At 35.6% G+C, this 21,343-nt stretch overlaps 2 protein-coding genes across 2 annotated transcripts; both read right to left on the bottom strand.

Annotated features, from left to right (window-relative positions):
• Window positions 1–125: 125 nt before the first annotated feature.
• LOC110821180 (protein NUCLEAR FUSION DEFECTIVE 4-like) lies at window positions 126–4,927 on the bottom strand. The gene is made up of 3 exons (XM_022050912.2): window positions 4,342–4,927; window positions 1,163–2,064; window positions 126–820 (listed from the first exon to the last, which is right to left on the bottom strand). Exons 1-3 carry the CDS (start codon window positions 4,669–4,671, stop codon window positions 358–360), a joined length of 1,695 nt encoding a protein of 564 aa, XP_021906604.1. The 5' UTR covers window positions 4,672–4,927; the 3' UTR covers window positions 126–357.
• A 1,004-nt stretch (window positions 4,928–5,931) lies between these two features.
• LOC110821048 (mediator of RNA polymerase II transcription subunit 15a-like) lies at window positions 5,932–20,761 on the bottom strand. The gene is made up of 13 exons (XM_088220986.1): window positions 20,411–20,761; window positions 19,671–19,787; window positions 18,233–18,351; window positions 17,505–17,616; window positions 15,671–15,794; window positions 13,750–15,081; window positions 12,691–12,761; window positions 12,302–12,376; window positions 10,632–12,005; window positions 10,190–10,534; window positions 8,781–8,981; window positions 8,606–8,694; window positions 5,932–6,463 (listed from the first exon to the last, which is right to left on the bottom strand). Exons 3-13 carry the CDS (start codon window positions 18,343–18,345, stop codon window positions 6,253–6,255), a joined length of 4,047 nt encoding a protein of 1,348 aa, XP_088077112.1. The 5' UTR covers window positions 18,346–18,351; window positions 19,671–19,787; window positions 20,411–20,761; the 3' UTR covers window positions 5,932–6,252.
• Between the last annotated feature and the right edge of the window lie 582 nt (window positions 20,762–21,343).

Below are 21,343 nucleotides of genomic sequence, written 5' to 3'. Positions count from 1 at the left end.
GCTGCCACAAGTCATAACAGATTAAATTCTTGAAAGCAGAAGAAACACACCCAGAGCGCTTAAAACAAATCAGATACACCGAAAAACCAACAAAAAATAGAAATAACAAAAACTGAAAACCAATATAACAGTAAATCCTCTTCATTTCATCAAATAAGTCATCTCAAACTCATTTTGTATTTAAGCAATGGCCTATAACAGCAGCAGCTAAAATATTAACCACTACATTCGAAGTAGGAGACATCAGAACTGGCCTAAATCAGCACCACATATAACATGTAGCAAAACCTGGAACAATACATTGCCAGAGCAAACCACTATAAAATGGGCATGCCTAGGTTTTTGTCACTTCCAAAATCAATGATTTGAAGATTGAGGCAGAAGAAAAGAACCCGAAGCATAGAGTGACTTATAAACTGGGCGTATTCTAACTGTCAAAATTATGCTCAAGACTGCAACTAGCATGTTAACACCCGCTAGAATCAAGAATGTTAACCTGAAGCAATCAGGACCCAAGCAGATGGACCTTCCCTGCCTTGAAGCTTCTGCATCATATACATGAGCAGCAAGCAGTCCCGAGAAAAGCATAGCACCAGCAGGATTTCCCAGAAGTATGAAATTATAAATGATTCCAAAATGTTTCAAGCCAAAGAGCTCAGAGACTGTAGGAATTGCCAAGTAGAGAAACCCAGTGCCAACTCCAAGCAGTGCAGTTGCAGCGTAAAGAGTACCACTGAGAGCTAAAGCATACAAAAGGAAAGTTACGACCATAATAAGTTGACTCAATATTATCCAGAATGTTCGAGGAATTGTCCTTGACCTGCCAGGAACAATTTACAATAATGTTATCAAAAAGCCCTAGTTAATGGTGCAAAAAAATAAAAACAGTAGGTTTTTCTTCTCAATATAAGTTGTAAAAACAGATGGTTTTGATCCTACAATGTAAAATTAACTAAAAGAAAACAAGGGAGGCCAGCAACTCGGAGAACTATGTAGAAAAGAAAATAGAAAAATCCTCTCCTCACTGGAAATCCAAACATATGAGAAGCATGTTGATTAGCACAGAAGAACCAACTGGAAAGTTTAACAGCAAGTGTATATAGTTTTAAACTGAAATAGTAATCAGTAAAGCATATATAAACTGAAGTGAACAAATAATGACCTGATAAAGTGTTCAGAAATAGCACCCGAGCCAAGACGACCAAGGAAATTGAAAAAGCTGAATAGACACAACAATATTGTTGTATCTTCAACACCAAATGCAGCCCCAATTTGAGCCAAGTTGTTGAGAACAGTCACTCCAGAACCAGCCCCAAGAAAATATATCAGCCACAGAAGCCAAAAGTCGGCCTTGATAAAAGCCTCAGTAAACTTGAAATCTTCTCCCCTCCTCGGTCTCTTTTTCTTCTTTACTGCTCCCTCCCCCTCAGCAAGAAGTGTTTCCACATCTGAGGCATACTCATTCTCAGAGAAACTTCCGAGATGTGAAGCTGATGATGACGGAGCCAATAATGGATCTGTTTGGGTTGAATCACTTTCGACATGAGCCACATTCTCTGAAGAACCTGCTTGTGGGCTAAGTTTCTTGGTACTGGCAGGGAAAAGTGTCATTTTGATTGGAATTGCCAGTGGAGCCATCAAGATTATAATCATCCCAGCAATTAGTATGTAGGAAGTCTCATCATTCAGTGAAACCCTCCGACTTATTACCGTGGTTACAAGAAGATAGCAGGCAAGCAAAATACTTGCAGCTTGGGCAAAAACAAAATGGACATGCACAGAAGAGTCTTCACCGGAAGCTGGGGTACAAGGCCGAATGAAGAACATCATAGATGAACATATTATTGGAAGTCCAAGAGCAAGGAACAAAAGAAGATCAGGAGTAGATTGGTCTAGTATCAAATTATATACCACTGTATATACTGCAGCACTGATTCCAACATAGCCTTTGAGGATACCCGCAACAGTTCCCCTACTGAGGGGGAAGTTCCTCATGTTAGTTACTAAAACTGCAGTGCTAAACCATGCATTGCTATTGGCAGCAAGAACAAGTGCAAGCCATAACTGCCATAATATTGAACAATAAAAATGTGAGAATGGTAAAGCAGAAACATATAGAAGGAAATCAAGACATCAAACTGTTAACATTCCTTGAGAGATTGCAGAAAGCTGGGACAAGCAAAATTTGCATGTGAAATGCATAAAGATTTCTTAATAAGCACTTGTGTTTTTCATTTTTTTTTTCCTTTCAACTGGAAAAGAAGTATTATTATATAAAGAGAAAAAAAAAGGTGAAAGGAGGAAAAACCATCATCACCTAATCAAGGATAGCTAGCCAATCTCTGTTCAAAGTAGACAAATAATAATCTTTAAAATGCCTATGCGACTTAGTCCAATAAGACACCAAAAAAGGGACCACCTAACTAAAGGAAGAATAAGAAAACATGTCCATAAGAATCCTGACATTTTTCTTCAACTATAACACCCACAAAGCAGCAAAGAGAGTGCAACGCAATAGAGACTTAGGCTCATTATTCCTACCAACACTATAAATAGCAAAAGAAACCCTCTAGATGAGAAGGAAACATCTTTTTCATTTGGGACATCTGATTACTTTTATGTTTCTTTATTTGCTGACATCTCTACACATGCCAAAATGGTAATATCAAACTCTCAAATTAATATTCTTTATGATTTATTTAAGAAAATGTTAGAAGAATTAAAAGAAAACTTCAGTTCTATGGAAGTAAGTTTTATTCATTATCTAACCATCACTGCATCAATGTGAATGTGTTAGATAGGGCCAGAAAATGACTTTTAAAAATCGGTTGGGATACACTCTAAGATGTCACTGGAGTGGTCCTATGATGAAAGATTTCATGGCTGGACAACTAAGTGTCACCTTGACCAAAAAGGTTTAACACAAATCTCGCAGTTTCCAGGTATAAGGTTATTGAATTAAAACTCAGAAATCTATGTACTCCAGCATTTTTTTAATCAATTTTCAATCCTCTAATTTCACTCTTATCAGGCTCCAGCTAATATTACTACCACAGGTAAATAGGCAAGAGACATGCTTCCATTGATTCTGCCTTAAAAATATGAAGTAAAAAGTAGCTAAACAACAAAAACCAATGAAACTTTTCAAAAATAAAATAGCTACATATGTAATTTTGATCATGAGGAGTGTGGTTCAGTACCCCAAAGTTATTTACTTACAATGGGAGAGAGAATATGGAGAAGATTATTTTAACTTTTGTGTTTTGCGCTATGGATGTATACTATTATACACCTAACCTACTCAATCCAAATCAGAGAAAACTCCCTCTATGATACATGGTACAGTTACTTTCAACTGTACACTGACCCTTCGGCAATAAGGAAAGACACTCAAGAGACTAAGATTTTGGTTAGCAAATGGAACATTTTTTAATTTTTGTAAATCTAAATTATTTTATACATAAAAACGTGTCTAGTGGTATGTATACGCGTGGAAATCACATAAGTTTCTAAGAAAACACTAAAAATAACTTTCCACTATTTTCAAACCCATATCACATTTTCACTACCATTTTCAATTAACACAAGTTTCTATTTTTATATAAACATGTATGTTTCTAGAAAGAAAAAATATATTTGCAAATGTTCGATGTCAAGCTCTAGAAATCATACGTGAAAATTATCTACCCAACAAACAGTGCAGGGACAGTGCTATTACTCGAAATGAACTATTGAGATCATATATCAACACAGCTAACATTCCTCAAACATGACTAAGTTGCTTAAAAGTTCCAAAGTAAAATCTAATCAACAAGATCTAAACAAGTAGAAGCTTCAGGGTATTTTCAACTAGAAAATGACAGAAATTCTATTACCAGAATAAATCAAATTTGAAGCACAATGATCCAGTTTCAGATACATGTTAACTTAAGAGCGTGTCTTTAGTTGTTTTACAATAGAATTCAATGCATGAGAAGATATAAGAAGTACTTCTTTCATTAAAGTAAAATTTAAACCCAGTTCAGATGATTCGTAAAAAAAGAAGTAATCGAATAGAACCAGCATCTGAACATTAATTGAAAATCTAAAATCAGATAAAGCAATCAAACAGCCAGTAAGCACATCCCGTAAAAACAAGGAATATACAACAAAAGAGAAATCAAAAACCCCCATTGAAATTTAAAAACAATAAATCACCAAGCAAAATCATTACCAAAAATGCTAATAGAACCTACAAGTTTGCATGTAATAATCCGAATTAGCTCTCATCGGCTTCTAATTAAACAGATCGCAAAAGATATAGATACAGAGAAGAAAACAAGCAGAGCGATAACCACTGACCACCCAATAAGGCAAACCCTGAACAGTCTGGCTAACGGCGAGCCAGAGGACACCATAGCCGAAGAAGCAAGCGACAGAGCCGACGAGAAGCACAGCCCATGGAGGAAACTTGTTGCATGCAACACCAGGGAGCAAACCCACATTCTCCCCAATATCATTAGCGACACCGAGGATGGTGAGATGCTGCTGATTGAATCCAAGCACGGATTTCAAGGCAGGAGAGTAGAGTGGAAAGTTGATAGCATTGCCAGCAGATATCTGAACCCAAACAGCTGCTGCCAACCCCACCCATGGCGGACGGCTCCCTCCTTTAAGAACAAGCTTCGGCATATGAACCTGTGTGTTTTCTTCGTTTGTCGTCGATCAAGAACAGAGTGTTGAAATCTGAAACTGAAGAAGAGAAGTGCGGGTTCTGAGAAGGGTTGGGTAGGGAAATACAATGAATATAAATGCGAGCCTGATAGATACAAAGACATATATATTAACATAATAATATCGCGTAACAGGCTGCTTGCAGTTGGTGTAGAAAACCCGAGGCTCCTTTTCCCAGGAGTTGTTAAATATTGAAATGTGACAGAGAGAGAAAAAGAAGATCCAAAACGAAAAAGAAAACAAAAAAGAAGAACGAAATAAAAAATGAAAGCCAATGGAAGGGCATGTTGGTAATTTAGGATCACGTGCAATTAGTCACGTGACCGAAGGAGTCTATTACTTTTCTAAATATTATTAAATAATGATTAATTAGACAGAATTTAATAAATTATATGTCTAATTATAATCAGATTTAGTTTGAAAAAGAAAAAAATTGAGAAGATTCTTGTTGTCACCTTACAGCAATTTAGAAAAAATAAAAAATTGGGTGACAATAATTTTAAAAGATAATAATTTAGTCAAACACGATTTAGATTCAAATTACGTTTAAAAAATTAAAAAATTTAAAAAAAATAAAAAAAAGATAAAATCTAAAAGAATTAGTGAGCCGAAAAGAAGCAATAATAAACAACTTAGCTAATGAAGCACCATAAAATACCAAGAACTTTCTTTGGTTATTGGTTTTGGTCTATGTCCAAAGCTTCTCCTCGTATCTGTTTTTAGTTTGCCATCAAAGGCAAAGCTCTTTCCGTTGATGATAACCTCTGTATACTCGTGTATCTTCAGTATGATTCACTATTTAATCAATTATTCCTCGTCGATGCATCTCCAATCAATGGTGGATGCACCAACAAGTATTATATTACCCGCAAACTTAATTACTTTTAATTTTTTTTTAAGTTTTCATAATTAAGTAATTTTGATATATAAAATATTTATATATTTTATTAAAATTTAATCATTAAAAAAAATAGTACCAACATTAACTCAAATATATATAATTATTTTTGAAGTAAATAAAATACGAAAAAATAATAACTCAATTACATCTTATCCGAAAGAAGCAAAAGATTTGACAAAATTTTGAAATCCCGTTAACAATTTGAACGAAAATTATCATCATTTGAAAGATGATGCAACCTAAAACGAAAATGGTAACAGTCATAAGCCAGATGGGCACAAAATAAATATATCATAATAATACCACAATTTTATCAATGAAAAAGACTGTTTCAATATTTATTTTATTTAAGAAGGGTGAAATTTTCTTCTAAAAATTGCCTAAAGTTTCAAACCTGAACTTAATTACTGGGGCTGTCCTATACAAATTGACAGCATAAAATGTTTACCCCCCTGAAACCACAAAACCACATCAGGAAGGCAGATCGGCAAAATTTAGCATATTACAAGGTATGCTCAAGATTTTTCCCAAAATCTTCAATTTCAGTCCTGCAAGGACCTATTTGAATATCTGTTTCCAACTAATTGCTCCAAAACTATATATAATATATATATAGTTTCTTTTTGGGTAAGTACAGATTATTGTGCTAAGCTCACACAGTTCTCCCAAGAGCCATATTTAGAGCTGAAGGTGCCTCCTCCCCTCTGCTGTGCATACTCTGAAATCACGGCACGCGCACAAGTGCCCCAGGTCCTTGCTATATCTCCAAGTGACATCGGGTGTGAAAGGCTACGCAGAGATATGCTAAACTTTGACTTTGCTTTCACTGAGATATCTTCATTTTCGTTTCTGTCACACAGACCATCAAACTTAATCTTAGCATAGAAACAAAAGATAAATAAATATTCATATTCAAACCAGAACATAAAAGTGAACGCAATATCTATCGCTAATAATGCTTCATTGCATCACCATTTAGCTACTACAAGATTTTCATCTAACTAACATATGTGGTTATGCACGCACTCATGAATTGTATGACAAACCTGAACTTTCTAAAGTACTAGTCTTCAGCAACATGGAAGAAGACCGAGACGAAATAGATAGTAGTCACCTCTTTTCTTTTTTTATATAAGAACTATAAGATTATAAAGCATTAGTCAAACCACAGGCTAAGGCTCCAAAATTCTCAATTTAAAATCAAAATCTCCAAAAGTACATCAGAAGACATCAATTCACAATTTCTTAAGAGAAAGAATTTAAATAGATGATGCTAGAAGGGAAAAGAATCTACCAGAGAAGAATATTCAGAACCATTTTTCAAAATAAGCAGAATTTATATAATTTTTGAACAAATTAAGAACTTATCCTTAAACTATAATTCACAATATAATTTGGTCCCAAAATATTTTTCATGACAATTCAGTACCTGACTTTAAAAACTTATTGTAAAATATAATTTTTTTTAATAGCTCTAGATACTATGAAAAAAGTTATTATAAATGAAACTTGTTCAGCTAGCGCTCTCAGTGTACCACACCTGACCACATATCTGTAACTAAGCCTTGTGTCCAAAAACATAAAATCTAAAAAAACCGCAAAATTCTAAGGTAAATTCTTTCCAAAGATTTAACACCCTCGATCTTCCAAGCAGCTGTCACTCTTTCCAAAAGCATTTGCATTATCGCATACTCATCCACACTCGCAGTTTACTTCCTTAATTCCTACTTTCTTGGACTTTGTTCGCTCCCTATCAAAATCATCTCCCTTCCGTTCCATCAAAGATCCAAGTTGCCTCTCCCACCTCAGACAATTCACAAATGCATCCTCCAGCTCAACCATCAATTACTACACCAATAGTACTTTACCTTTGAACCAGATACAGCACTTGAGCCACCATTGACACATCCACGCAAATTGACTCAAGCATCAAGTTCCCCTCACAATGAGTCACAAACCCACTAATTGAGCCATAACTCAGAATTGCCACTTACTCAGGATTTCATCAACAACAGTAGCTGGTCAAATCAATTCCCCATTCCAGAGCAACAAATCCAAGCATGGGTTGGGATGTTTTGATATGGCATGCTCTAACTGTCAAACATGGCTTGTTTGCATCACTAATGAGAATCTATGGCCATTTTCTTTGACCCAACAGCATCTTTCATAAATGGTTCTTGGGGAACGAGACTAAGCTACAAAAACAGAGAACTCCAACACTTCTTTTGGGCTGAGAATCAATCAAAGTTAAGCATTGTGTAGATTGACAATATGGCCAGTTCTCCGGTTCACTAGAAGAAATAAATGGTTCAACATGGTAAATGGGAGCTATAGACCTATCAGACACACAGCTCATTGGTTATAGCTTTGATTGTTTGATCCTGACAATTCCAGAAGCTTTCATCAAGGGTGCTGAACATTTGTGAAAAAGTTGAAACTATGATAAAGAAGAAGCTCTTCAATCTTCCAAGAACTGGAAACATGAGCTGTGAATTTGATCTTCCAAGAATCTATCTTCAATTTGAGATCTTCATCAAGCGACCCAATTCAATCACTGTGTTGCTCAATTGGTTTTTGTCCCAAGAGGTGAGTTGAGGATTTGGGGAGGAGGGGCAGGTGTGGTTAGCTATTCTGTTTTTAGATTTTTTTTAAACATGAGGTTTAGTTACAAATACTGAAGTCCTGTGTACAATAGCAGTACATATGAGAGAATTAGCCAAACCAGTATTATGTATAAGAATGTTTTTCTTTTGGTATTTAGTTAAAAAAAAACTGCATTTTAACACAAGTTAATAAGTCTAGGAACTAAATAGTAAAGGTACTTTTAATTGTACTATGTGGCAATTCAATAATTAAATTGGTGACTCTTCCTAATTTTTAGTAAATTTTATCATATAAACTCATTGATGAATTGATTTTCTCCAAGAAAATTTTCATCTAAACAAAAAATTTGCAAGATAAATAGTCCTTTAAGATAAAATTTTCCCTTACCCATCTTCAACAGGAAACTTGTCTAGAAGTATCGGAGAGCAACTCGGATAATTTGTTGGGACTAACAAACGTAAAGGCTGAATTGGTGGCTGCAAAGGAAAATAGGAAAATACACATAAGAGATGGATGCTCATGGTTACCATGCCACTTTCTCTGGGATGAATAAAAAGCATACCATTTGTTCTGAAGAATAATGTGATTTCAAGTTTGGACAGAGAGCCACAGCACTGAAAGAGCACTTGACAAAAGTTCCTTCACTTCCTTCAGGAAAAGCCGCCGCCACTGCACTTGGATCAACATCATCGCAGATGTCAACCACTGTGTCTATCAATCGCTGATTTATTTCCTTTATTTCCTCCAAAAGGGCATGATTAGCCTGCAAAAGGGTTAAGATCTCTTTGGATTGAAGATGGATGCACATTATGGCAGAGAAGAGAATTTCCTATTCTTGTGTCAAAGCAATACTAGTAATATCAAATTATAGGATATGAAAAAGAAGAGAAATTTAGTATGGGATTAAATGGTAAAATTAGGTCATGTGAAACTTGAGGTTTACTATAATAATTGAGAAAGTTTTAATCAGAAATGCAATGGAACCAGAAGATCACATTTAAGACAAGGTTCAAAGGGCAAAAATTCCTATATGAAGGACCTTGTAGAGCATCTTAAAGAGTATTGTCTGATTGCACTAACTCTATACCTATTGAAAAGTAAAATATTTAGCACTCCAATGTTTATCAGCATTTTTCCATCTTCTCACCGAACATGGGTCTATTCTCTCCATTGCTCTTCTTTTCATATAAAGAAGCCTTCTAAAAATGCTCTTCATCATTATTTTCCTCTTTGGAAGAGAATAAAAAAGAAAGAAACTGAAATGATAAATGCAATGCCAAAAGATGATGATGAAGACTGCTGTGATTGGTGTTTGCACTATTGCGTACTCAGACATGTGTAGGATAGCATGGGATACTGCAAACACCAAATATTCAAAAAGGCAGCAGGAAATTGATAATGTGCTCAGTTGAAGCTAATCTATGCAAATTAAGCATTTTTCAGGAAACAAACTGATCAGATTATGCAAAATTCCTCATACCTAAAGTTACTCAAATAAAGAAACAAACTAATGAATACTAATGATGCAACCAAGGAAATACATGTGAAGCAGAACGAAATTAAAGTTAGATTTGGAATATTTTTAGCACGGCAAAATTCTTATTATTAGTATTGAAGTTTATCTAGGATTAGAACTATCTGAGTTTCTATTTTAATCAAGAAACTCGTTTCCCATTCATTTTATGGGTGTTTTGGATTTCATTATTAGATGGAATCCTGTACAATGTTATGTTGGATTGAACAATCTATGAATTTCTAGTCACTATTCTCCCCCAGTTCTTCTGTTCCTTCTCCATCCCTTGACATTTCTTCTATTTTGATCCCTTTTTCTTCTGATTCCTTTCCTTATTTGTCTGATCTACCTTTATTTTTCTCCTCTTGCATCAACATGTCAACTAACAAGATAACCCTCTCACATTTAGCATCAAAGCTAACATTAGTATGAAAAATGCTACCAATTTAGAAGAATACCTTAATTCTTGGCTTCTTGACTGGGGATGTTGCAGTAGATTCAAGGTCAGATATCTCTGAACCAGTCAAGTGCTTGATGCTATCATTTATACTTCCTGCTGATGAGCCAACATTTAAAGACATAGCACTTGTGTGGCGCGTCATTCTCTTATTCCCCACACTTCCATCTTGTGTAAGCAAATTTCTTGCTTGGAGGCGGCACTTTGTCATTGCAACCAAATCCTCTCCACCGGCAGCTCTAGACCCATTACCTGGAGCAGATCCTGCTATTCTATCTGTCATGCTGACAACTGAGCCAATATCACTGACAGATGCACTCAATGCTTTAGATGAGATAGATTTCACCTGAAATTACATGGACAATGTAACCGTACTGTTCATCAACAAATACTGTCAGAAAGGATCACTAGATATTAACATGGGAAGAAATTGATTTACTAACTGCTTTGATCAGGCGTTCAATAGGCTGCTCCGTGACGGTTGACTTCCCAGAAAGAGTCGTTGGAGCACTACCATGAGCACCATCTGGACCAGTGAACTCTGCAAGCAAAGGTGAGGCTGATATCCCTGGAGTGCCAATAGCAAGGGATTGAGTTGCTCCTTGACTAACAGTCGTTTGTGGATGTCCAATATTTTCTGAATTAGATATAGAGGATGTACAAGTTATGGGCTTCTCAGAATCCCCTGGCATAGAGGATGGTACCACGGGAGTCGAAGGAGATGGAACCACAAATGGTGAGCTTACAGATTGCAAAGGTGTTCCAGTTTTGGTGACAGATGACAGAAGATTTTGCTGGTCAAGCTGGGGAGAAGAGTTCTGTGGTATTTGAGGAGATGTAGCCTGTACGAGTTGAGGTGAAGAAATAGGAAACTGGGTTCCTGGTTTTAACTGTTGAATGGGGTAAGATGACCGCTGGCCTGCTGACAGATGTTGCTGAAACACACCTGACTTAACACCAATCCCCTGTCTCATTTTCAGATCATTCATCTCATTTATCTGATGAAGCTGTGGGATTTGGTGTGCCTGCAACTGTGCAGGCAGCTGCTGCTTTTGTTGTTGTAATTGTTGCTGCTGATGCTGTTGCGGGAATTGGTGCTTTTGGATCAACTGCTGCTGAATATGCCGCTGTTGAAACGGCTGCTTAAACTGTTGTGTCTGTAATATTTGCAGTTCTTGTGGTTTCAGATGTTGGTGTTGTAGCACACTGGAGCTTGCCTGAAGGGGATTAATATTTGGCTGCAATGGATTTGCCCCACTTTGTGGAGATATCGAATTCATGATTGCTGGTTGGGAAGAACTTCCAGGATTTTGTTGAAGAGATCCTAGGGGAACTTGTTGTAATGAGCTCAATACACTTCCTTGTCCCGAATCTAAATTGGAACCTGGCTGCAGTGAATTTAGCATGTTTTGCTTTGTTGTTGAAACCCCTGATAAAGAAGATAAAGAACCGTGTTGTAGACTTGTCATGCCATTTTGTTGCTGCATTGTTGGTACAGAACCTTGCAAGTTCATTGACTGCAACTGCGGATTCATTTGGTTATCATGAGACTGTCCCTGAGCAATTTGAGATTGTGATTGCTGCATGGATTGCATGTGAGGGGGGGGAAGTTGTCCTTGATGCAGAGGCTTCCTGGGCCTATGTGAACTTATAAAATTTATGATCTGCTTTTCATAAATACCCATTGTTTCTTTGAAACCAGGTAAGATACTGCTTTTCTGAACATTTAAGAAGGCCATCATGCGGTCCAATGTATTTCTAACCATTTTCAGCCTCTCAAAGTGGTCTGTCTTTGACTGTTGTGGAAGAGAATCAAGCTGGTCAACGGATAAAAATTTAACAAAAAAGAAAATTACATAAGCCAGTGAAACTAACAAGCCATACTTCTATCTTAAACAAGTAGAAATCTTATGGTAAGTGGACAAGATAAGAAGGATTCATGATCCTGATCCAACTAATATTGAATTGTTTATGTTGAATTTGTCAGTATATGGGCATATACATGTTTACAATTTTTTATGTATGTTTTTCGTAAATCCACATAGTATAAATATACTCTCCTCAGAGTTTAGGCAATGAATTTCAAAAGCATAAACATAAAGCAGTAACTTACCTGCTGGAGTTTCGCAGAAACCTTTTGGTACATGTCATTAAGGTCAGGAAAATATGCATCCCTCATGGTTTTTATCTGCAAGAAAGACACCACAATCAAATGTTTCAGTCTGAATGTAACATCATTTATCAGATGACATCAATTTTGCACTTCATATACTAATTAATTGATGGCTATAATCAATAAAGTCTCACTAGCATGTTCCAGATATTCTCATAGGGACTTGCCATTGATATTCTCACTGTTGTTCCCAAAAGTGCAAAAATTTAAAATGAACTATTACTATATCACACACCTCAACTTGAGTGACAAAAGCCAGAAGCCATAGTTATACATTGTAAGGCATAAAAAATAAACCGCATCTGTAAGACAATATTGATGCAGTTTACCTTCTGAAAGATCTCCTCTTGCCAATCACTGCTATTTGCATTTCCTGTTTGAGTTGTTGAATCTAGTGATGCTACAAAAGTTACCAATAGCACACATTTAAATCAAATGCAAATTAGGAAAAACAATAGGAAAACGTTGCTGTAGCACAAAATACATGTCTTTATACAATCTCATATATCATGACAAAAACCAAACCAAAAAACAGATATTACACCATGTATCATGCAGCAAAATGACTTTCCAAACAAGATGGAGGGGAACTCATCAACTGTCATATTGTCTGACAATTATTGTTTTTTATTCCAAAAAAAAAAATTCATGCAGCAATGTGAAAAAAATTGAAGCAAACACAACAAGGCAAATTGAGACTAATAACAAATTATGCTATTGAAAAACCAAAGACCGCATATTGGATTATTTAGGTCCACCAAATTGAGGTGTGATCTGAAATGACTTGAGTCAATAAGAATTAAGTAATTCCTGGAGCTAAATCCTCCAGGAAAGGGGAGAGTAACATTCTAGCAATCGTAGAGAAAGAGAGAGGCTCCCTAGGACCAAACCAAGTCCATCTCCCTCCTTTAAAGGAAAGTCCACGAGATTCAGTCTCCCAAGAAGCAAGAATCAGAGGACAAACTGCTTGACCTTTCTGAGAAAATAAAACCATGTTTAAGTCACCCCAACAATCTATCTAATGGTATGTTGGATTCGGCTTTATTCTTGATCTATGAACTTTTAGTCACTATTCTTCCCCAGTTCTTGTGTTTCTTCCCCTTCCCTTGCTATTTCTTCTACTTCGATCCCTTTTCCTCTCATTTCTTCCTCTATTTTTGAGATCTATCTCTATTGTTCTTTTCTTCTGTATCAAAAAGAAGGCAAAAAGGTTTTTTCCCACAAAATACAATTAAGTTTCATAAAACCTTTCATCAAAAGCAGAAACCTACTTGAAGATCTTATAAGTAAGGGTACAATGAATATAAGTGCTTGCATGGAAGATGAGATCATGAAAACAAAAGAGCATAATAGCAAAGTGTTAGCTAATTTCATAGACAATAACATACTTGATGATGTTTCTGGAGGAGCTCTTTGTGATTGATATAACTGCTGCTTTTGTTGATCCATAACATTCTGAGTTTGAAGCAAGGAACCTGATGCTTGAAGCCTTTGTTGCATATCTCGTTGCAATGGACTAGCCAGCTGTTGCAAACTCATCTGGTGCTGCAATTGTTGAGGCTGTTGCTGTGATTGCTGCCCTTGAGCAGCTAACAAGTTAGGTGAAGACTGTTGTGTTTGTTGCTGGAGTGAAACCTTGGATTGTGGTACCATATGCAGAGAATGTTGATTAGTTTGCATGCCTGAGTTACTGGACTGAGTTCCAAGCAGCTGTTGTGGCTGCTGCAACCCAGAAATATTACTTTGAGGACCCAAGTGTTGCTGATGTATATTTGATAGATTATTTTGCTGAGCCATTAATTGTTGCTGCTGCTGCTGCTGCTGTTGTTGCTGTTGCTGCAGGCCTGGGAGATTATTCTGCTGGGCAAATAACCTTTGTGGTTGTTGTTGCTGCATGTCTGCGACACTGTTTTGTTGCCCAATTAACTGATTCTGCTGCATGCTTGCTGTACTAATCTGTTGGCCAATCATTTGCTGTTGCTGCTGCTGCTGTGGGGCTAAAATTGACTGCTGCGACATTGGTGTTTGCTGTGGATGAACACCAGCAACCTGTTGTTGCTGCTGCCTAAGCACTGACTGGCTCTGTTGAAGTATGGATTGTCCTGAATGTTGTACAGAAGACTGTTGATTTTGTTGAAGAGAAGACAGAGAAGCTGAATGCATTACAGACGGCTGCATAACAGATGATGTTTGCATACTAGACTGTTGTGATGAATGCAACTGAGTTGGTTGTAACAAGTTTTGCTGCTGCTGTTGTGACACGTGAGAAGGCATGAGCGAATGGGAGAGATGTCCCTGTTGGAACTTTTGCTTCAGAAGCTGTTGCTGAAATTGTTGCTGATGATAAAGATACTGCGGGTTCTGGGACTGCTTTTGCTGTTGAGGAAGTATCGACTGCCTTCCTTGCATTTGCCTCTGAGAATTGGCGAACATATTTGAGGCTGTCACTTGCCCCATTGAAGCCCCCACCATGTTCTGGGAAATTCCAGAAATATTCTGCATGCTTGAGTTCTGGCCAATAGTGCTTTGGATATTTGTCTGGGACAAACCAGATACAGGAGGCATTGGAGATGGCAACCCCACAGAACTCTGAGCTCCAGATACCACGTTACCCTGAATGTTTTGGGCCAACAGCCGGCATGGTTGAGACTGGTTAGCTGGTAGTGATATAGGAAGAGATTGCCCTTGACTGGGAACTTGGGACTGCATACTGTGCGATGCTATTGAAGGAAAGAAGCATAACGAAAGAACAAAATAGAACCCAAGTTAGAGTAGTCAATTTATAAAATAAAAAAAAAATGAAAAAAAATAAAAATAAAACAGCAAAGAAAAGTAGGAAAATCAAAGTATATAAGCAGCTACCAATTCACAAATAGTTTTCAACACTGCAGAAAAAGAATAGTTTATAAAATTAATCCTAAGCATAGGTGCAGCATTTGGTACCCAAAGTGTACAAGTGGCTATCAATTTACAAACAGTTGTTTTTAACACCAGAAAAACATATAGCAGCATTTCTTCCTTGAATAGAAGGAAGAAGGAAAGAGACTGTTGCCTCCTCTCAGATTCCTCAAGAACAATGTTCCTTTTATCTAAATACATACTGTCCCCACAACACGCACCTACTTATAGCCAAAATGACATGTTGGAATTGGTAGTTGGACTAAAAATCAATACCCATCATCAGAAAAAATGAGTTTTGAGTTTGAACATGTGAACATGCACACAGGTATAACTATAACATACTCTACATGCCAAAACAAACACTGATGTGGGTTAAACCATGGGACAATAAGCTCTTCCGACAATTACCTGGGTTTGGGACAGCTCCATTGTTAGTGTTACCAGCAACAGATTGCAAAGAATTGGAAACAGCATTCTGAGATTTACTCTCCATTGAAATCATTTTCATGGATATTCTCCGTAGATAGTCAGACTGAAATACGATACCGATGAAAAAAATCAGATTAAGGCATTGCAACCTTGAAAAGCGTATAAATGAAATATGCACGGGGACACAAAAAAACACAAACTTCCAGCTGTAGTATTACTACATAGATAATAAATAACAGAAAATTTAAGTTATCTATATTGTTGCAGCAATATAAATCCTCCTACTTCCCTTCTCGCACCCTCCCTCCTGTCATTTCCTGGTTGCCACTTCATTTTTCTTGCCTCTTCCCCTCCCTCTGCACTCTCCTTCACCAATGATCTAAGGATGGGCATTTGAAAGATGTTTTCCCTTTCATTTTTTCAGTTGCTAGGTTCAAGATGGTGAAGGATTGGTTTTTTTTTTTTTTTGCAATTTATGCTAAGAATCCAGGAGTGCCTATGAATCTGGATCAATAAAGTCAGATTATTTTACATACTTTGCAAAATTTTAGATCACAAATGGAAGGAGGGTACAATTTTGGCGCGATCACTGGTGTACAGAAGAGCTTCTAAAGGAACGCCTTGTTTTTTTTTTCTGTTAACAAGTTTAAGGAGGTGAAGTTCAACAGTCGTTTTGAAATGTACAATGTTGGAATCATGTGGATTGTCCATCTCCTTTGGAACCTTAATGATTCAAAAATTGACAAGTGAATTCCCTTGCTTACTTTACTAGGACCTACTCATATTCACCCTCCAAAGATGACAACCTGGTTTCTAAACTCACAAAGAATGGTCATTTTCTCTACTAAATCTTTCTCCCTCTGTTGCCAAGCAAACCATTCCTTTTTTGAAATAAACATATATAAAAATTTATTAACAATGGCACTGAGGGATTGCAAACTTGTATACAAAATATGTGCATATTTACCAGTAAGTCAATGAGTCCCTAGATCTGCCACAAAATACAGTGCATGACCCATTAACAAAAAATCAAGGGTCTGAAACCATCTATTCCTAACTAATTCAAAATTATTATCTTTGTTTACCCCTTCAAAAGCTCTTTATATTTTTATAAAATGGTAATTGAAATAATATCTCCATGTTTCCAAGTGAACCATGTTGAACCTTCTACTTGCAAAAGGGTTTGGAAAACAAAGGCATCTCCTCAAATTACTTTATATTAAAAAAAAATATTGCTTTCTTTTTCCCAGGAGGCTAATTGGTGAAGGGTCCTTATTTTGAACAACTTGACGTGAAGGGTGTAGAACTTTGACGAACGACTGTTTTTTATGTGTTAGAAACTTGGAATCCCCAAACAATCTTCTTCATTAGTGCTTTGAGACAAGAAGGTTGTGTATTTGACTCCAGCACTCCTTAGGCTCTGTTTGGGGAGAAGGAAGGATGGGCAAAGAATAGAATGGAATAGAACAAAATAGATGGGGATGGAAAGAAATTGATTTTAAAATATTTTCCATTGTTTGGATAATATAGTAATAAGAATGAGCATAAAATAATTTTCATTGTTTGGGCTACCATAAGAAAGGGATAGAATAGAATTGTATTAGCATTTAGAAGACAATGATACCCCTATTCTTCATAAACACAATGATATTTTAATAGTTGCACGCCCTTTATATTCTTATATTATTCTTTTTCTTCTAAAAAAACCTGACTCCCTGCCTTTTACAATTTTTACATGGGGGAACCTCCTTGGTGCCCTTTTAATGCATAGTTATCCTTTTACCTCTGGAAAAAAAAAAAGCATCTGTAATACCTGGCTTGTGGCGGCATTATAAATCTTCTCCTCAAATCTAACAGCAATTTTCCTTACTTCATTCATTCCATCTACAGAATTATAGTGTAGGTGCCTCTGCAGCGTCTCCATTCTACAAAGAAATTAAATTAAAATCATTTTAGTTGATGCAGTCATTGAAATTCAGTAACAGCCTAATTCAGTTCAAATTTTATGTTAACAAGCTGCAACAACCAACATTAAATTGATTCCAGATAGACCTACTGGATTGATTTTTTTATTTAAAGAGGCTGGCGAAAAAAGAAATAATATGTTAAGAATAATTTCCAATTTTCTTCTTATTCCATCATACGAAGGAAAAACAGTCCCCAATTAAAACATGGACATTATTTGCATGAAATGCATACAGGAGATTTAGAGACGTTCAGCATCAATAAGGTCATTGTTATGTTACTCTGATAACAAATTTTTTTATTCATTTCATTCCCTTTTTTTGCTTCCTTGATAATTGTTTTTCCTATAATTAATTAATAAGCAAAAAAGTGAATGAATTGCTATAAATAAGTCATTAAAGATAAGCTACCATTTTGCATATTAGCTGGAGTTGTAAATTCTTATCCACAAAAGTAAGCTTGATGTGAGTCAATTAAATACAGCTAGAAAGAGACATAATCCATCAAATGAAGCTATGACGATGCCTATCCAAGAAGTAAGTTTCAGCAAAATACAGCAACAACAGTACTACTCACATCTTGTTGACAATTCTTTGTCGTGATTCAGAATGCAACTGGGCTCTCCAATCACCTGCGTCCATGGCAGGTTCTCCACCAGGCTGTGCAGGCCTCCAATTATTGGTTTCCATAAGCACCTATCCACAAACACATATACCAACAAGATTAGAACATATTTTCATATTTGCAAAAAAATGCAAAAGAAAAAAAAGAAATCGTTTAATTTTAGAACAAATTTATAGTTTGAGATTTGAAACTGCAAAAGCCAATACTTGAAATGGACATTTAATTATAGTTTGAGAGATTTGAAAATTTATCACTTGATAGTCAATCATCTTGTTAAGAAACTACAAAACCATCTAGTTTAGGAACATGAATCTACATATCTTTCTTTTCTGTCCTGTTTTTGTTATATTTGTTACATCATCTCAGCTTGATATGGCCTTATATTAGTTTTAGTTCCCTGTAAGTGCATATATATATATATATATATTATTTTCATTACCTAATAAATCTAAGCAATGTCGTCTGAGCTCAGCTTTTTCCTAGATTTCCAAAACCTCGTTTGCATTTTTTTTTTCCTTTCATTACAAATATGGACCTGTATCTTTCTTCTGTGCCCTTCTTTTAATATATGTGACATCGTTTTAGCTTTGTATAGCCTTCTATTATTTTTGGTTTCCTATAAGCTTATATATTTATTATTTTCATTACCTAACGAATCTAAGTGTCCATACCTACTTCTCGAATTCTTATTTGACCAAATCCTTGTATTGTCAACTATAAAGTTGAGTCAGGCACTTTAGATCCCATACTCAACACTTGCATCTGAGTCTAAGCAACATAGTCCGGACAAGTTGAGAGTAGGAAAAAGTCCATCTTAATAGTGATGCACTGTGTTTAAGGGATGTGAATCCTGAACTATCTCCTTTTTCTGTTGTATAGAGTAGAGGCAGTTGTGGGATTTGTCTCTCAATCTCCTTAATTTATCTTTGATACCCATCGGCTTGATGATGGCAGATGAGATTTGAGCGTGAGCTTGTGTTAAAGCTAACAAATATAGAAAGAAGTATGTGATGTAGGACGGTTTTGAATTAGATTCTCTAAATAGAGTGGGAATTATATTTCTTGCTAAGATACATTTCATTTTATAGTATGGATAAGACTAAGACTTTTGTAGCATTAGGATTCTATTTATGTTTTAAACTCATTTTTAGTTCTATATTAGGATTCTTAGGTTATATTTTTCACTTTACCAAACACGTTAAAAGGATATTTTAAAATAGAAGGGAATTAATGCTTTAATACTGTTTGTTTCGGCAAAGAAATCTCCTGTAAAAGAAATTAAATTACTTGAAGCGTCGCAAGAGAAGATAATAAAATTTCCCTAGAAAATTAATCTTGTTAACACCAAGTTCAGATCAAGAAAAAAAAAAGTATAACCTGTTCAGTTTACCTCAAAGTGTGCCAATTATCAAAGTCAACCCAATATCAATCAGAGGATTTCAAATTCCAATGCAAAGGACCAAAGTTCCGCAGCTTAAATTCTCGTCCTCTGAGGCAGAACTCAACTCTACAAAGATTCAAAAAACAAACAGAAACCAAACTATATTAATACAGTGTGTATGCACATAAATCCACGATTCTGGTTTTAAAGTGATCCAACAATAAACAGCAAAAAGAAGATGAAGAAGATATATAGCAAATCCATATGCATAACCTATAAAATCATTTAGGTTGAAGAAATCTAGAAAGAACCTGCAGATGTTGATTTTATAGTTTCTCTGAGAGCGCTAAGAGAAGGTTCCTAGCAATCATGCTTTGAATCAATACAGCATACTGCTCGATAGCAGATTATCACTTCATCTACATTTCTAATTCTCTAGTAGACGTTATTTACGTAAGATAGATATTTTATCCAGAACTTCTCTTTCACAGATAACAATCCAAATTTTCAGAAAGAAAATCTAATTTTCAAATTCAATACTGAATTGTGGAGAGGACGACTATGGCTAAGATACTCAAAATCACTTAGAAAACGAATGGCAAACACACGCATTCAAGTCCTAAAATCTGACACAACGCAAATCAAATAGAAGCTTCAGAACGTAATCGAACTTGCAAACTGAATCACTACGCAATCATATAAGTGAATCCAAAGCCTCGACGAGTGGTTAGAAATGACATGAAACTCACCTGATCGTCGGATATCAATCGAGCAGCAAACGCGTTATCTGACGAAGGGTTCTCAGCCGTTGTTGCCGCCTTGCGGCTGTAAAAGCGAGTTGTCCGGTGCGCGATATAGCCGCAGACGGTGGTAATACGAGAAAACACGCAGAGTTCACCAGAAATTGGTCTATGCGTGAGGGAGACGAAAGACCACCGACCCGTCGAGGGGGAAGGGAGAAGCGAGAGAGGTGAATGAATTCGGAATGAATGGAAGGGTCACGGTATTTATGTCGGAACAAAAGGATTTGACAATAATGAATTCAGATTTTGTTCGGGAATTCTAAGGTCTGTTTGGTTTAGTTCGTTCGATAGGAGACAAGTGATTATATTGTAGTTATAGTTTTATATGTTGTAATGATTAATGATGTCATTTGTTATATTATATTGTATTTGTTACTTTATATTATTTGCAACTATATTTTTTTATATTATATGAAATACATGTGGAAAATATGTATCTTAAATTTATTAAAAAATTAAATAAATGAATAATAGAAATCTATAACTTTTTTTTTTAAAAAAATATAACTTAAATTCTCTTTGAAATATATATATAAATTTGATTAACAATTGGTTCTTAAAAAATCTTTTTCTTTAAAATAATACTTAATTTTAATTTCGTTTATAATAATAAATAAAATAATCTAATCAATTATAAAATATAAGCTTTAGTAAATTAGATGAAGAATGTATTTGTATTGTAAGAGATAAACATGAAAATTTAAAAACTTAAAGTTTAAATTAAATAAATAAAAATAAAGATATATAACTTTTTTCTTTGAAATATGTAACTTAAATTTTCTTCAAAATAAATATAGAAATTTGGTTTGTAAAAATCTTTTTCTTAAAAATATAACTTAATTTAAATTTTTTTGTAATAGTAAATAAAATAAGAGTAAT

The sequence above is a fragment of the Carica papaya genome, chromosome 5, assembly GCF_054855325.1.
Source record: "Carica papaya isolate Zhongbai chromosome 5, ASM5485532v1, whole genome shotgun sequence".
NCBI classification, from domain to species: domain Eukaryota; kingdom Viridiplantae; phylum Streptophyta; class Magnoliopsida; order Brassicales; family Caricaceae; genus Carica; species Carica papaya.
This window is presented reverse-complemented; position numbering and strand designations above follow the sequence as displayed.